Genomic DNA, 18324 nt, shown 5'->3' with positions numbered 1-18324 from the left:
CATCACTCTGTTATTACATGGGGCCATCACTCTGTTTATTACATGGGGCCATCACTCTGTTATTACATGGGGCCATCACTCTGTTATTACATGGGGCCATCACTCTGTTATTACATGGGCCATCACTCTGTTATTACATGGGGCCATCACTCTGTTATTACATGGGGCCCATCACTCTGTTATTACATGGGGCCATCACTCTGTTATTACATGGGGCCATCACTCTGTTATTACATGGGGCCATCACTCTGTTATTACATGGGGCCATCACTCTGTTTATTACATGGGGCCATCACTCTGTTATTACATGGGGCCATCACTCTGTTATTACATGGGGCCATCACTCTGTTATTACAGGGGGCCATCGCTCTGTTATTACAGGGGGCCATCGCTCTGTTATTACAGGGGGCCATCGCTCTGTTATTACATGGGCCATCGCTCTGTTATTACGGGGGGCCAATCGTCTGTTATTACAGGGGGCCATCGCTCTGTTATTACAGGGGGCCATCGCTCTGTTATTACAGGGGGCCATCGCTCTGTTATTACATGGGGCCATCGCTCTGTTATTACATGGGGCTATCACTCTGTTATTACAGGGGCCATCACTCTGTTATTACATGGGGCCATCACTCTGTTATTACATGGGGCTATCTCTCTGTTATTACATGGGCCATCACTCTGTTATTACGGGGGCCATCACTCTGTTATTACGGGGCTTATGGTGTGGCATACCAAAATGGGTAATATCAAGAGAAAGAACTGGTATCTAGACACCTCACCTTGCTTGACTGACTGGATTTAGTTGTTCTCCGAGTCACTGCTCTGTTAGAGGGGACTGCGTTATCAGCGTCGGTTGTATCCTCTAGGGTTTTTGACCATTTCCCAGAATCCTTCTCCTTGTTGGAAGACTTGTCTCGATTCTCACGAACAACCTCTGATTCACTGAAGCTCTTAGTCTCAACACCAGGGTTCTCAAGCGCCTTCTCCTCCAGCAATGGGGAGGAGTCCAACCCATCTCCATCCTCTTCTAACAGAAACTCAATCTCCATGGCTTCAGCTTCACGCGGAGTTTCCTCATAGCCTGTTTCTACATCATCATCATCATCATCATCAGGCTGATTCAGATCAGTCTCATCCTCCTCACCTTCAACTATCTCGAGGGATTCCTTTTCAGCGTGACCAGAAGGGACGTCGCCGCTGTCCATTCTAACGCCAGCCTCAAACTCTTCCTCCGTCTCCTTCTGTGCAGCTCCAGTGGTATGGAGTGGTTCTCCCGGGTCATCGTAGTCCCCTGCTTCAGCCCTGAGGGCCGGTCTGGGGGTCGCTGTCATGGGACGGAGCAGCTCCTGATCCCCCTCAGGTGGACTAACATCCAGAGAGCTGGGGCTTTGCTCTGAGGAGCTAACAGCATGAGACAGGGTTTGAGGATTGAGTTTATGTAGACGGACTGTAGGAAGAGGGAGACCTGTTTCTCTAATACCGGGCAGTTTTGATCTTGACATCTCTCCACTGTTGCTTGTTGAAGCTGCAGCGGTTAAAGCTGCCTGGTTAGAAGACTCTTTGCTGGTAATAGATGGGGCAGGTGGATCTGAGCGTTGACTGCCGCTGCTGCTGGTGGTGGTGGTGGTGGTGGAGGTGGTGGTGGCAGGGCGTTTTTTGGCTAATGTTTTGTGAAAAGCAGGAATTCGAGACGCATGTTGTTGTTTCCCAGTTTTACGTGTGTCATCTTTTTCATCATCCTCTTGGTCTAACCGGTTCAACATTACAGTCCAATTCTTAGCTCCCTGTTTTAAAAACAGGGGTCAGGAATGGAGAGAATGTCAGAAATTAATAGTTTAAAAAACAGGAAAAACACTAATCTTTGGTTGCAAGGTGTGTGTGTGTGAATAATTTGAAGAGATCGTAGATAATAAAAAGTGACAGGGGCGCGAGCGAGCCCAGTGTACAAGTCTTTTCATTTGAAATGAATCATTTCACAGTGTCCTATCTACAGTTTCATCGATGCAAAGTAACAGAAAGGAAATGATCAATACATACTAAAAGACATTTATGATTTCATTTGATGTGAGGAGTAAATCATACGGAACAAGGCCAACGTTTAAAACGTGTCTCCACTACAGCTTCTATAACGCAAACAGTAAGAAACTTTAATCAAGACACGGTCATAGAGCTGTAAAAATGTTTTCATTTCCTGTGAGGAGTAGGCTAAATTATACAGGGCAAGGCCACGTTGTGTATACGGCAAAATGAAAAAAATAACATAGGTGTATTGTTAAAACCTACCATCACTTCCGGGTGGGAGTCCTCAGACCGCGTTGTGGTGACGTCATCTTCTGACAGGGCTGGAGAATGATCATCCTCCATCATAACTTGGTTCTGAAGCTCGTCTGTATCTTCCTCTGTATCCTAGAATGAGTCACACAATCAAGCCGGTGGTCATTTTGCACATGACCCTGCTGCAACTCCTAGTTCCAACGGACACAACCAACGTGTTCTGAGCATTTTTGTATACATTTCTGTATGTAAAATCCGAGACGCTCCATTTAAGTGTGATATGTTACGTTTTCGTATGGAATGTGTTAATTTGTGGATGTCTGGCGGACTACAGACTGGATCCAGACAGGGGTCAATATGGACCGTGGGGTCCAGAAAAATAAATATATGTATTATTTATGTTTTACTAAGCCGGGCTTCGACCACAGGTATCATATATAAAGACACATAAGAATGCGTAGAATTTCAGGATAGTAGCTTTAAAAATAGCAAAAAACAATCTTTGCCACATGCAAAATGTGTAGAATTGTGGGAAATTTTGTTTTAAAACTGCAAAATGTTCTCTCCACCAACAAGAGGAGTGTGAACAGTTTGGGATCACGAGGTGGGTGTTTGATATTATGCTGATAAATCCATCTGGACTTTTGCCACCTAGGATATTTTATGACTGGACCCTTCTCTTCTACTTAAGTACCCCTGTTCTATGGTATGTAGTAATTTGTGGATGTCCATCATCCATTTTGTATGATATGAATTGCAATTCGTATGATATGGTACGAGCTGCCAAAATATACAATATGTTTCGAATTTGCAAAACGTATGATATGCTACGAATTTGCTAAACGTATTTGTTGTGGATAACGTTAGCTAAGGGGCTAACGCTAACTAACTTTAGCTGGCTTAAGTTAGCTCTAGGGGTTAGGGTTAGGCGTTAGCTCTAGGGGTTACGGGTAGGGTTAGCTAAATGGGTTAGGGTTAGCTAACATGCTAAGTAGTTACAAAGTAACTAAAAATTAATAAGTAACGTCAGTTGTAAAGTTGCTAATGAGCTTAAATTGTCTGTGCTGGGATTCGAACAAGCAACCTTTGGATAGCTAAACTTCCGCGTTATTCACCCACCCCTCGTCCTTTCGCTTTAACCTCAAGTAACCATAACAAACATATCATACTAATTTGAGTAGCCCTACTTTAGTTTACGATGCTACGTCTAGTCTATGAGACCAGTCTGATCCAACAGAAACCAAGTTGGAAACTATTACCCAGCTTTTAAAGCTTGCAAACCTGGCGTCTAATATAGTGATTCACCTAAGCTTTGAATGCATATTCAAGGATTTTTAGCTTGGTAGTTAAACTTACCAGGAGTTTATCGCAGCCAGCTACAATCAAACGTGTTGTACTCTCGCACTCTACACTTAACAGTGCCAACCTAGTTAGCTACGTGGCTATGAAAAGTCGGATGAGGAAGAGAGAGGAAAGCGGAAAACCTAACTCACTCAATTCAAAAAAAAAAAAAAATCACCCACCTCTAAAAACGTGCTGTTATTTTTCCTGAGACGGGTCGACCTTCTGACTTGCATCACAACTCGACCAGATTTCCTGCGAAGCTCCATCTTCAAGTTGCTACAGCCTCAGAGCGCGCCAAGTCTCAAAAGTTAGCCTAGCTAGCTAACGTTAATGTTTTCGCGCAAAAATAAATACTATTAGACAGTCAACAAACTTTGTAAATTAGCAAAAAATAACTAGCTTGTAAACTATCCTACTTGTGGCAGCTACGCATTGCACCCGTCAGTAACTTATTTTGTTCAACATTTAGGTTTGTTAGCAAAACTTAAGACACCACACACAAAACAATAAATTGAAGTAACCGCGATTTCCTGTCTTTGATTATGGTTGGTGGTTGCCACAACAACAAAAAAAGCATGACATATCCAGGCATGGGGACAAAGCTGCCCCCTGTTGGTTTAAAATAAAACTTCACCTCACCGAAATGTCCAATATCATAACGCACCACCTGGGGGCGCCGTCGAGCGAACGACAACACTAGGTGACGTCGACGCCGGAGGATTCAGTCAAAGATGGCGTCCCTTCTGCAGCCCGACAGGGTCCTCTACCTAGTTCACGGAGAGAAAAAGATCCGATCGCCGTTGTCTACACTTTATTTTTGCCGGTATTGCAGTGAATTGCGTTCCTTAGAATGTGTGTCTCATGAGGTATGTCAACATTACCGTGGCTAGTTATTGTTAGCATAGAGCTGTCTAGCTAGCTCCGTAGCGTTAGCGGTTTGGTCAACCTAGTCCAGCCCCCGTACAATACAAAATATATATGTATTTGTCATACCGCACGTCAATCAACATTTATTCAACAACCCTGTCGTCTGATTGGCCGTTGTCGTCTTTACTTCCGTCCTACTTTCATAATTGTGTACGTTTATCTAGCTACCTAAGCTAAGGGTTAGCAAGCAAAGCGAGACAGCTAACCAAACAACATAATCATACAGTGTTTATTTGGTCTGTGTTCACTATGGGCTTCTTTTCTCCAAATAATAGTGACACAAATTCCCACTGGAAATACAACTAAAACCTAACAACTGTTTGAAAAACCTCCTAGTCTGCTGTTAGCTGGCTAACGCACGCTATTCATCACCACACCCAGACAGAGCTACTACATATCTTATTTAGGTATCTAGCTAACCCATTTTTGTTGTTGTAGCTATCTAGTTATCATCTATTTTGATACGTGCCACGTCAGACAGCGTTGATTCTTAATTTACACAACCACACAACGGACAGCGACCCTTGACCCTTGTCCACAGAAACTCACACTTGTATTACTGAAGCTTGGACCAGTATCTGTTAGGTGTCAAACGCACAGATACGGGTATATTCTGAAACATAATTACTATCTGTGCCGTTATAACTACTAGCTAGCTACGAGGGATAGCTATGCACATTCAGGGATTTCCAAAAACAGATTGTTGAATGCTGCCTCCGTTTGGTTTCTAGGTGGACTCCCATTACTGTCCAAGCTGCCTGGAGAATATGCCTTCAGCAGAGGCAAAGCTGAAGAAGAACAGGTGAGAAACATTTGCAACTGAGCATCAGTATAGACCTGTTATATACGGTCTATGGCATAGACCTATTCTTTACTGTGTAGCCATTGACAATATTCACTGCATGACTTCTCACTGCATCCAGCTGACATTTCCCAGCTCTCTGTTTTGTTCTAGGAAGAGGATATTCAACCAGCTGAACGAAAACTTCAGGTTAGGCATAGAGGTTAAGTTTAGGGTTATTTATAATTAATGTTTATATTCTATATTAGGGCTGGAAATTGCCAGGGACCTCACAATACGATATTATCACGATACTTGGGTGCCATATGTATTGTTATTTTTACAACTTTCACAATTCCATATGTATTGTTATTCGATGTTCCTAACATATTGCTCACCATATGTATGTTGCAGAGGGACATAGAGAGCCAGGAGAAAAATAGTTTTGATCAATCGTGGAAATGAAAATGTTAAAAACAAATTGGCTCCCTATTTAAAAAGAAGATGGAGAGCAAGATTTGATGAAAAAAATACTGCAGTTTTGGTTCAGGTACAGCCAATTAGTGCAAAAACTATACTGCGATATTGTCAAAACGATATGATATATTGTCAATGACTATCCCGATATATAACTATAGATTTTCCCCCATCACTATTCTATATGTAAATCGATGGGGTTGAAGGTTGCATTAAAGTTAGGTGTAGCCTAGTGGTTAGAGTGTAGGGGTGGCAGGTAGCCTAGTGTGTAGGTGCGGCAGGTAGCCTAGTGTGTAGGGGCAGCAGGTAGCCTAGTGGTTAGAGTGTAGGGGCAGCAGGTAGCCTAGTGGTTAGAGCGTTAGGGGCTGCAGGTAGCCTAGTGGTTAGAGTGTAGGGGCGCAGGTAGCTAGTGGTTAGAGTGTAGGGGCGGCAGGTAGCCTAGTGGTTAGAGTGTAGGGCTGCAGGTAGCCTAGTGGTTAGAGTGGTAGGGGCTGCAGGTAGCCTAGTGGTTAGAGCGTAGGGGCTGCAGGTAGCCTAGTGGTTAGAGCGTAGGGGCCGCAGGCTAAGCCTATGTGGTTAGATTGTAGGGGCGGCAGGTAGCCTAGTGGTTAGAGTGTAGGGGCTGCAGGTAGCCTAGTGGTTAGAGTGTAGGGGCGGCAGGTAGCCTAGTGGTTAGAGCATTGGGCCAGTAACCGAAGGGTTGCTGGATCGAATCCCCGAGCTGACAAGGTAAAAATATGTCGTTCTGCCCCTGAACAAGGCAGTGTTCTCCGGTAGGCCGTCATTGTAAATAAGAATTTGTTCTTAACTGACTTGCCTAGTTTAAATAAAGGAAAGCCATAAAAACTAGCATTGGGTTAGAGTACTGCGATTGTTTACTTCTTCTTCTACGTGCCCCAGGTGTGCCAACTGCTTCGACTGCCCATGCTGCATGCACACCCTGTCCACCCGGGCAACCAACATCCCAGCCCCTCTTCCTGACGACCCCAGCAAGACGGCCATGAAGAAGGCCTATTACCTGGCCTGTGGCTTCTGTCGCTGGACGTCCAGAGATGTGGGCATGGCTGACAAGTCTGTGGGTGAGTGACAGGACTACTTTACTGTTGATGATGAGAGGGAGGTATTGGGCTATTTACTTTTTTATATTGGGCCAGTGTTAGGCATGGCCAACTATTCCGTAGCTTGGTGAGTGTGTGAGAAGTAGCTTCAACCAAATCAATCGCAAACCTTGCTAGTGATCAATGTTACTAAGCTATTGAATGAAGTGCCTCCTGCACTGGTGATGAGGGGGAGATATGGGACTGACAATAGGCCATGTTAGAATGGTTCAAATGCTAAACTAATTAATATCTGATGTATGGAGCTTTGTTTTGGATTTGTAACTCTGAGTAGAGATGTGTCCCTTATCATGGATATGACTAGTAGCCTACGTTTCTGTTGTGTGATTGACTTGTTGGCTGTTTTATGGAGGACTATTTCACTTCTTGTATTATTTTGTTGTGTCTTCACTTCAGCCAGTGGAGGATGGCAGGAGCCGGACAACCCTCATACTCAACGGGTATGTTGCCTTCCTTTGGTCTATTTTCTATGTTGCCATCCTTTGGTCTATATTCTATGTTGCCTTCCTTTGGTCTATTTTCTCTCTCTCACATGGGGGAAAGCTTCAGTTGAGCTAGACAACCCCTAGGCTGTAGAGATGCTGTGACACAGGGAAGTTGTCTGTTGTAATTGATTCTGTATTACAAAAAAGCACTGTGTGATCAACCACAAACAGCACACTCCTGATACAGTCTCCAGGCCTAAATGTTGGCTTTGTGACTGTGCTTTCTACTATTTATTTTCCTGCTGGTAACATACATGGTATGCTGATGATACATGCTGTATACATGGTTCTCTGGCCTATAATTTCCCCCTTTCTGTAAGTATAATAGCACTGCAGAATATTAGTTGGCAGTCAGACTCGTGCTATTTCTAAAGTTGAAATGTTATGCTTTCTGTTTTCTTGATGTGAAAAGAATATGCTGTATACATGGTTCTCTGTGTAGGCCTATGCTTTCCCCTTCTATAAGAATAGTAGCATTGCATGGGGATAGCCTATGACATTCTGACTCATGTTATGTGCAATCTTCCTCCGGATACTCATGGTATTGTTGGGTAATCTTCCTCCGGATACTCATGGTATTGTTGGGTAATCTTCCTCCGGATACTCATGGTATTGTTGGGTAATTTTCCTCTGGATACTCATGGTATTGTTGGGTAATCTTCCTCCAGGTACTCATGGTATTGTTGGGTAATTTTCCTCTGGATACTCATTGGTATTGTCTTGGGTAATTTCCTCCAGTAACTCATATGGTATTGTTGGGTTAATCTTTCCTTCAGGTACTCATGGTATTGTCTGGGTAATTTTTCCTCCAGGTACTCACTGGTTATTGTGGGTAATCTTCCTCCAGGTACTCATGGTATTGTTGGGTAATCTTCCTCCAGATCAATAAACTGATAGAGTATTACCAGCAGCTGGCCCAGAGAGAGAAACTGGGAGAGGGACCGGAAGAAGCTGGCCAGGAGACGACCTTACATGCCACTGGCCTCTCGGACAAACACACACACACACACACACACACACACACACACACACACACCTCTCACACACACACTCCGGCAGATAACATGCTAAGCTTTGCACTTCTCTTCTGGAACACGTTATCCTCTCTCAATAAGCCCAGCTCCCAACTTTTTATAACGACAACAAATCATGCTCTTCATATTTATTGTTTGTGATGTTATTGCTGTTTATAACCCTGCTGAAATTAACAAGGCAACTACTTACTGAATAGCGTACATGTCTACATTTGTACTTAATATTTTGTTACATTATGTTGACATGATTGACATGCATATAGTTAATGTGTATAGACAGATTAGAACCTGGAGCATACTGGATATATTGATTTCAGACCCTGTGATTGGTGAAGGGTCACTATAAGCTAGCTGTGTGCTAGCTAGCTTATATGTAGAAACTGCAGCCGAATTGTCACGCTGCTAGCTGTGTGCTAGCTAGCATATAGTAGCTACTGCAGCTGAAGAGTCACTTAAGCTAGTGCTAGTGTGTGCTAGCTAGCTATATAGTAGCTACTGCAGCTGAAGAGTCACTATAAGCTAGCGGCTAGCTATGTGCTAGCTAGCCTATATAGTAGCTACTGTAGCTGAAGAGTCACTATAAGCTAGCGGCTAGCTATGTGCTAGCTAGCCTTATAGTAGTTACTGCAGCTGAAGAGTCACTATAAGCTAGCTGCTCGCTATATGCTAGCTAGCTATATAGTAGTTACTGTAGCTGAAGAGTCACTATAAGCTAGCGGCTAGCTATGTGCTAGCTAGCTATATAGTAGTTACTGCAGCTGAAGAGTCACTATAAGCTAGCTGCTCGCTATATGCTAGCTAGCTATATAGTAGTTACTGTAGCTGAAGAGTCACTATAAGCTAGCGCTAGCTATGTGCTAGCTAGCTATATGTAGTTACTGGTAGCTGAAGAGTCACTATAAGCTAGCTGTGGCTTATGTGTTAGCTAGTAGCATATATACTACTGTAGCTGAAGAGTCACTATAAGCTATCTGCTAGCTATATGCTTTAACTGCTTTGGTTTTACTTTGATACGTTCTTTCTTTTTCTTTTGCTTCTGCACGCTGATATGTTGGTTTCTAACCCCTCCCTCCCCCAGCAACACCACTATTCATTGTGGTGGTTGCAGTTGTATTTTTCACAACTTTAATAGTCCAAACACTGTTCTCTCTTTCTCTCTCCTCCTTCATTCAGTTATCGTATCTAATCTGTAATGAGTTGACTCCCCTGATCACATGAGTGTCCCTCAGAGAGAAAGATATTAGGAGCACAATGGGTACTTTTGTTGACTCGGGGAAGAGAAGCAAATAGGTGCATTCAAAAATGCAATGTACAATTAATGCTATTTTAGCCTGTAAGTATAGTAGAGTTAGTTTATCTCCCGAGTTAGGAAACATACTGTTTTATAGCTTGTAGTATAGTAGAGAGAGTTACTCTCCCCCAGTTAGGAAATACTGTTTTAGCCTGTAGTAATATGTAAGAAGTGAGTTATCTCCCAGTTAGGGAAAACATACTGATTTAGCCTGTAGTATAGTAATGAGAGTAGTTCTTCTCCCCAGTTGGAAAACATAATATTTAGCCGGTTAGTATAGTAGAGTGTTACCCTGCCCAGTTAGGAACATACTGATTTAGCCTGTAGTATGACGTAGAGTAGTCTCTCCCCATTAATGGAAAATACTGATTTAGCCGTAGATATAGTAGAGTAGTTTATCTCCAGTTTAGGCAAGACTATACTGATTTAGCCTGTAGTATCAGTTAGAGAGTAGTTACCCTCCCCAGTTAGGAAACATCTGATTTGCATGTAGTAGAGATAGGAGTAGTTTTATCTCCCAACGTTAGGAAACATACTGTTTTAGCCATGTAGTAATAGTAGAGTAGTTACTCTCCCAGGTAGGAACAATATGTTTTAGCCTGTAGTTAGTAGAGAGTATTATCTCCCAGTTAGGAAACATAACTGATTTAGCCTGTAGTTATAGTAGAGAAGGTAGTAATTATCCGCTCATTAACATAAAGGTTTGTGTGTCTCGTTTTTCAAACCAAATTTTTTCTCTAGATTTTGGTTGTATGTCCTGGTTTCGAATCATTTCTTTTTTTTTTTTGCCCAATTTATGTTAATGTTTTTCCTAATTGGATTTTTGGAAGATGTTTATCAGGAAAAAATTGCCTCTCTCTTTCCCATTAAAGGAAAAAACATAACATATTTATCATCATCCAATAGAAATTACCAGTGTTTCCTGCCTGGAAAGTCTACCACAACGGTGGGGTGTCGTTGTCTGTTGAGTTAGTTGACATTTTTGGTTGTGTTGCTCTGTAAGGAGAAGTATGGTCATGGGTACAGAACTACAGAGCTGAAGAGACCTGAGCTCCTATAGTCACTGGCTGAGTCTTTCGTGTATTAACATGAGTATACAAACGTACTGTTCATGAAGTCATGAGTCTCCATCCTCGAAATTACTATTACCTGTACCATTTTTTTATGTACATTTTACTGACACCTCATGTTGATGTTAGCATCATCACAAAATAGCCTAAACAAGGATCGAGTCCCAAATGGTAAACCATTGCCCATTTGTAGTGCATTACTTTGTACAGCTTTTTGCGTCAAAAGTTTGTGCACTAATTAGGAATGGCTTCAGTTTTTTGGGATAAAGCACTGTTTGTGTTGAGTTAATAACATAAGCTGTCCTCGTTCTATAATGGCCCTCACTGTGTCTGTCTGTATAATGTCCTCACTGTGTCTGTCTCTATAATGGCCCTCATGTTCTGTCTCCTATAATGGCTCACTGTGTCTGTTCCTATAATGCGCTCACTGGTCTGTCTCTATAATGGCCTCACTGTGTCTGTCTTCTATTAATGCCCTCACTGTGTTGTCTCTATTAATGGCCCTTCACTGTGTCTGTTCCATATATGCCGTCATGTGTCTGTCTCCTATAAGGCCTCATGTGTCTGTCCCTGTCCGCTATAATGGTCCGTCTGTCATAATGCTCTGTGTTCTGTCTCCGTATAATGGCCTAACTGCTGTCCTGTCTCCTATGATGGCCCAACTGTCGTTCCATGCCTCGTGTGTTGTCCTATACCATGTCTGTCCACCTTATAATGGCCCTCAAACGTGGTCTGTCTTCCTATAAATGGCCTCAAACTGTGTGTCCCTGTCTCCTATAATGCGCTGACTGTTGTCTGTCCGCTTTATGCCCTGGTCGTCGCTATAATGGCGCTCAATGTCTGTCCTATGTAGCCTACCACTGTCCTCCGCTCTATAATGCTCACGTCCCCTCTCTCCGCACTGTGTCTGTCCCCGTTGTTCCTAACTGCCATATGTGTGCATAACTCCTCCGGGTCTGTGCTCTAATGCCCTCCTGTCTGTCTCTATAATGGCCTCACTGTGTTGTTTCCTGTCTCCTATAATGGCTCACTGTGTCTGTCCCCTTTCTCGCTTCATTCCAGTCTGAAGGAAAGGTGAAGACCAAAACTGGATTAAATAGAAGCCAGCACAGGCTTGAGAGACGGGGATGAACCATGCCTGAAGAACTACTAACCAGACCAATCAACCTACCTGAGGGTAGAGAGTATCCACCCTAAGGCCTAACCTAACCTACCCTGCCGCTACATACACTTAACCCTGACCTGCAACACTCGCTTAACCCGCTGACTGGCATACACTTAAGCTAACCCTGACCTGCACACGGTAGCACCTAACCCCTGACCTGGAACACTACACTACCCTGACCTGCACCAACTACACTACCCTGACCTGGAACACACACACTAACCCCTGACCTGGAACACGTACGCTAACCCCTGACTGTCACTACACTAACCCCTACTGCTACACACTACACTAACCCCTGATGCAACACTACACTAACCCCTGACCTGAACACTACACTAACCCTGACCATCGGGAAACATACACTAACCCGCTGACCTGGCTCACTACATAACGACCTGCATAACCACCCTGGAACCTACACTTCTGACTGCACTACGCGACTACACTCATACCCTGGGTGAATAAACCTGACATGGACACACTAAACCACTGAACATACACTAACCCCTGGACTGAATCACTTACACTAACCTGGACCTGCAAACACTACACATAACCTGACCTGGAACTACACTAACCCCTGACCTGGAACCTACACACCCCTGACCTGGAACCTACACTAACCCTACCTGAACACTAACACTAACCCCTGACCTGCAGACACTTACCTAACCCGCTGACTGGATACACTTACAACTAACGACATCACTAACCCTGGACCTGCACAACGCTACTGGACATACACCCCTACCTGCAACACTACACTAACCCTGACTGGGACACTACATAACCCTGACCTGAACACTACACTAACCCTGACCTGCAAACTACACTAATCCGACCTGGCACACTAATAACCCCTACTGAAACATACAACTAACTACCTGGGCTAACAACCTGACTGGCATACCTGAACCCTGCGAACACGTACACTACCCCGACTGAAACACTACACTTAACCGCCTGGACTGATACCTGCTGCAACACCTAACCGATGGAAACTCCTGACCTGCAAAACTACCCTGCAACACTACTAACCTCCTGACTAACTGACGCAAACTCACTACACCCTGACGAACCACACTACCTGGACGAAACTACACGTTAACCCCTGACCTGCAAACACTACACTAACCCTGACCTGGACACTACACTAACCCATGACCGTGGAACACTACGCTAACCCTGAAGGACCAATACACTAACCCTGACCTGGAAACACTACACTAACTCCCACCTGCAACACTAACGTAAACCCTGACCTGAACCTACACTAACCCTGCCTGGATACCTACTGAACCTGGAACACTACACTACCCTGACCTGGAACATCATAACATGAAACTCAACTCTGACCATGCGAACACACTACACGTGAAACACCCCTGACCTGAGAACAACCTACTACACTACACACCCTGACTGGAACACTAGCTTAAACCTGCTGCACACTACGCTAACCCCGGACCTGCTACACTACGCTAACCCCGACTGGAACACTACACTAAACCCTGCCTGGAACACTACACTAACCCTGACCTGGACAACTACACTAACCCCTGACCTAGCAACACATACACTAACCCCTGACCTAGAAAACACTACACTAACCCCTGACCTAGAACACCTTACACTAACCCCTGACCTAGAAAAACACTACCCTAACCCCTGACCTGGGAACACTCGCCTAACCCCTGACCTGCAACACTACGCTAACCCCGACCTGCAACACTACGCTACCCCTGACCTGCAACACTACACTAACCCGGACCTGCAACACTACGCTAACCCCTGACCTGGAACAACTACGCTAACCCACTGACCTGCAACACTACGGCTAACCCTGACCTGGACACTACGGCTAACCCCTGACCTGGAACACTACGCTAACCCCTGACCTGCAAACGCTACCACTAGACCCCTTGACCGCAACATACGCTAACCCCTGACTGCAAACACTACGCTAACCCCTGACCTGGCGAACACTACGCTAACCCCGTGATTCTGGGAACACTACGCTAACCCTGACCTGGGACTACTACTGCTAACCCCTGACCTGAAACACTACGCCTAACCACTGACCTTGGAACACTACGCTACCCCTGACCTGCTACACTACGCTAACCCTGACCTGCTACCACTACGTACACCCCTGAACCTGGGGACACTACGCTAACCCCTGACCTGGGACACTATCGCGAACCCCTGACCTGGGACACTACGCTAACCCCTGACTGGGACACTACGCTTAACCCCTGACCTGGACACTTACGCACCCCTTTTTTTTTTAATTTATTTTATTTTATGGATTTACCGTTATGGGGGTACCAGTAAGTTGAACTGAGAACGACGTTCTTGCGATTGCAACGAACCTGGGAATCGGTTATGTGAGAGGAGGGGGATGAATGAGCCAAATTATAAACTGGGGATTATTAGGTGACCATGATGGTTTGAGGGCCAGATTTGGGGGGGGAAAATTTAGTCCTAGGGACACCGGGTTTAAACTACCCTCTTATCGATAGTGCATGGGATCTTTTAATGACCCAGAGAAGTTCAGGACACCTGTAATTGTCCATCCGAAAAGACGGCACCGCTACACAGGGCAGTGTCGCCTCAATTCGACTGCCCTGGGGCATTGGTGATATTTTTCGACCAGAGGAAAGATTGCCGCCTACTGTGTGCCCTCCAAACACCACTGGCCAGCAGCATCTGGTGGTCCCATCCAGGACTGACCAGGACCGACCTGCTTAGCTCAGAAGCAAGCCAACATGGTAGCAGGGGGGGGGTGGTATGCTGCTGCACCCTTGACCTGGGACACTACGGCTAACCCCTGAACCTGGGACACTACGCTAACCCCTGACCTGGGTGATCCTACGCAACCCGACGGAACTACGCTACACCCCTGAGGACACGCTGCTGAACCCTGAACCTGGACACACGCTAACACCTGATCTGCGGACACTACGCTAACCCCTGAATCTGGGACACTACGCTAACCCCTGACCGGGACACTACGCTAACGCCCTGACCTGGGACACTACGCTAACCCCTGACCTGGGACACTACGCTTAACCCCTGACCTTGGACACTTACGCTAACCCGGACTCTGGACACTACGCTAACCCCTGACCGGGACACTGGCACTGACTGGTGATCTATTGCTAATTCTCTCTCTGACCTGGCACTACGCTAGACCCTGACCTGGCACTACGCACCCCTGGATCTGGACACTCGCTAACCCTGATCTGGGACACTACGTATCCCTGACTGTGACACTACGCTAACCCCTGACCATGGGGGACACTCGCTAACCCCTGACCGGTGACACTACGCTAACCTGACTGGGACACATACGCTAACCCTGACCGGGACACACGCTAACCCCTGACCTGGACACTACGCTACCCTGACTGGGACACTACGCTAACCTCTGACCTGGGACCACTACGAGAACCCTGATCTGGACACACGCAACCCTCGACCTGGGACCACTACGCTAACCCCTGATGCGGGGACGATACTGCTAGTGACCTCTGGCTCTGACCTGGGAGCGAGCGACTAACCATGACCTGGGACCGACGCTAACCCCTTGGTACTGCTGGTGACACTCGCTAACCCCCTGGACCTTGCAAACACCACGACTTAACCCCTGACCTTGCAACATACGCTAACCCTACCTGCAACACTCGCACCGTCTCGATCCTGCACACCACGCTAACCCCTGACCTGGGAACACCACCTAACCCCTGACCTGCAACACTCGCTAACCTTCTTGACCTGCTCAATCACCTCGCTATTATCTCTCCCTGTCTCATATCACCTATCTCGCTATATCTCTCTCTGACTCTGGTATCACCTACGCTAACCTCTGATCCGGAACATCCTATCTGATCTCTCCTGTACCTGTACTACCCTGCTATCCCCAACTGTCTCACTTATCTACCCCTGATCCTGCAATCTACCATCCAATCCTCTTGTATCCTGTATAACATTCTCTAATATCTTTTTTTTTGGATATCTCTTTAAACCCCTACCTGCATTTACCACTCCGTTATATCCCTTTCTCCTACTATTCTTCAGTTCTCTCTACCGTGAACACACGGCTTAACCTTAACTTCGAGTACCTACTGTCTGAGGCCGCCTGACCTGCAACACCACGCTAAGCCCTTGACCTGCAACACCCGCTAACCCTGACTGGAACTACCACGCTAAAACCCACTGACCCTTGGAAACACCACGGCAACCCCTGACCTGGAACACCACGCGTAAACCCCTGACATAGCAACACTACGCTAACCCCTGACCTCGGAACACATACACTAACCCCGACCTTGGCACCACACTAACCCCTTGACCCTGGAACCACCACACTAACCCGACACTGAAACACCACACATACCCCTGGACCTGGAACACCACACTAACCCCTGACCTAGCAACATACACTAACCCCTGACCATTGCAACCACCACACTAACCCCTACCTGGCAAACACTTACACTAACCCCTGACCTGCAACACCCACACTAATCCCCTGACCTGCAACCTACACTAACCCCTATCCTGCAGTTATAACTCCCCATGTTGTCTAGTTAACTCCCCATTGTTGTCTATGTTAACTCCCCATGTTGTCTAGATTAACTCCCCATTGTTGTGTTCTAGGTTAATCCCCCTATGTTGTCTAGTTAACTCCCATGTGTCTAGATTAACCCCCATGTGTTAGTTAACTCCCATGTTTGTTCAGAGTTAAACTCCCCATGTTGTTCTAGTTAACTCCCCATGGTTGTCTAGTTAACTCCCCATGTTGTCTAGTTAAACTCCCCATGTTGTCAATAGTTAACATCCCCATGTTGTCTAGTTAACTCCCCATGTTGTCTAGTTAACTCCCGGTTGTCTAGTTAACTCCCGTGTGTCTATTGACTCTCCCCGGCTTGTCTAGTTGACTCTCCCCGGGTTGTTAGTTAACTCCCCGGGTCGGTCTAGTTAAACTCCCCGGGTCGTCTAGTGTACTCCCCGGGTCGTCTAGTTAAGCTCCCCGGCGTCGTCTAGTTAACTCCGCCGGGTCGTCTACGCTTAACTTCCCCGGTCGTCTAGTTAAACTCCCCGGTCGTTGTCTAGGTTAACTCCCCGGTGTTGTCTAGTTAACTCCCCGGGTTGTCTAGTTAACTCCCCGGGTTGTCTAGTTAACTCCCCGGGTCGTCTAGTTGACTCTCCCCGGGTCGTCTAGTTGACTCTCCCCGGGTCGTCTAGTTGACTCTCCCCGGGTCGTCTAGTTGACCGTGTCTAGTTAACTCTCCCCGTGTTGTCTAGTTGACCGTGTCTAGTTAACTCTCCCCGGGTCATCTAGTTAACTCTCCCCTGGTCGTCTAGTTGACCGTGTCTAGTTAACTCTCCCCGGGTCGTCTGGTTAACTCTCCCCGGGTCGTCTAGTTGACTCCCCGTGTTGTCTAGTTGACCGTGTTGTGTTAACTCCCTGGTGTGTGTGTTATGTATTACAGTGACCACCTTGCGTCAGCGGCTGCTCCAGCCTGACTTCCAGCCTGCCGCAGCCTCTCAGCTCCACCCCAAACACAAACACCTGCTGATCAAGCGCTCTCTGCGATGCAGGGTCGGTACATGACACAGTACTTTACACCACACTGCCCTTCTCAGGAAGGGCTTTTTACTTCTATTTTACTGTTGTTGTTTTCTGCCTATTTCTCTTAATTTACTCGTGATAAAAATTATGTTTTTCTTCCTAGAAATGTGAGCACAATCTGAGCAAGCCAGAATTCAACCCAACTTCAATTAAGTTCAAAATCCAGCTGGTGGCTGTGTAAGTATTGCTTAGCATCTCCTCTGTACCGAAACACATTCACCTTGTTTTCTACTCTGTTGCTATTGTTGTATTATTTCTCAGTTAAGTGCTGTTATTTTCACTCCTAAAGGAGTTACATCCCTGAAGTCAGAATAATGTCCATTCCAAACCTGCGCTTCCAGAAGGCAAGTCAATTATTCAAGTATCGGAATCACGTCCCAAAACATGTTTGAAGACATCAGTATGAGTTGTATCATGTTGTCTGTAGGGAAGCAGAATGATTTACAGTATGAGTGGTATCATGTTGTCTGTAGGGAAGCAGAATGACTTACAGTATGAGTGGTATCATGTTGTCTGTAGGAGAGCAGAATGACTTACAGTATGAGTGGTATCATGTTGTCTGTAGGGAAGCAGAATGATTTACAGTATGAGTGGTATCATGTTGTCTGTAGGAGAGCAGAATGACTTACAGTATGAGTGGTATCATGTTGTCTGTAGGAGAGACTTACAGTATGAGTTGTATCATGTTGTCTGTAGGAGAGACTTACAGTATGAGTG

At 45.7% G+C, this 18324-nt stretch overlaps 2 protein-coding genes across 2 annotated transcripts in view; one reads left to right on the top strand and one right to left on the bottom strand.

Moving 5' to 3' along the window:
- Window positions 1-4181, bottom strand: part of pld7 (phospholipase D family, member 7) — a 16904-nt gene extending 12723 nt beyond the window's left edge. The window contains 3 exon segments of the mRNA XM_070438180.1: window positions 780-1784; window positions 2284-2406; window positions 3798-4181. Of these exon segments, the coding sequence (XP_070294281.1) occupies window positions 780-1784; window positions 2284-2406; window positions 3798-3884 (1215 nt within the window). The 5' untranslated portion in view covers window positions 3885-4181.
- A 130-nt stretch (window positions 4182-4311) lies between these two features.
- LOC112068519 (dynactin subunit 4-like) overlaps window positions 4312-18324 on the top strand; it is a 19816-nt gene continuing 5803 nt past the window's right edge. Inside the window, 10 exon segments of the mRNA XM_070438179.1 lie at window positions 4312-4484; window positions 5277-5347; window positions 6704-6882; window positions 7318-7361; window positions 8288-8338; window positions 8340-8474; window positions 11933-11978; window positions 17468-17577; window positions 17711-17784; window positions 17897-17951. Of these exon segments, the coding sequence (XP_070294280.1) occupies window positions 4350-4484; window positions 5277-5347; window positions 6704-6882; window positions 7318-7361; window positions 8288-8338; window positions 8340-8474; window positions 11933-11978; window positions 17468-17577; window positions 17711-17784; window positions 17897-17951 (900 nt within the window). The 5' untranslated portion in view covers window positions 4312-4349.

This window comes from Salvelinus sp. IW2-2015, unplaced genomic scaffold, assembly GCF_002910315.2.
Source record: "Salvelinus sp. IW2-2015 unplaced genomic scaffold, ASM291031v2 Un_scaffold552, whole genome shotgun sequence".
Taxonomy (NCBI): Eukaryota; Metazoa; Chordata; class Actinopteri; order Salmoniformes; family Salmonidae; genus Salvelinus; species Salvelinus sp. IW2-2015.
The sequence above is the reverse complement of the archived record's forward strand: the minus strand, read 5'-3'. Positions and strand labels throughout refer to the sequence as shown.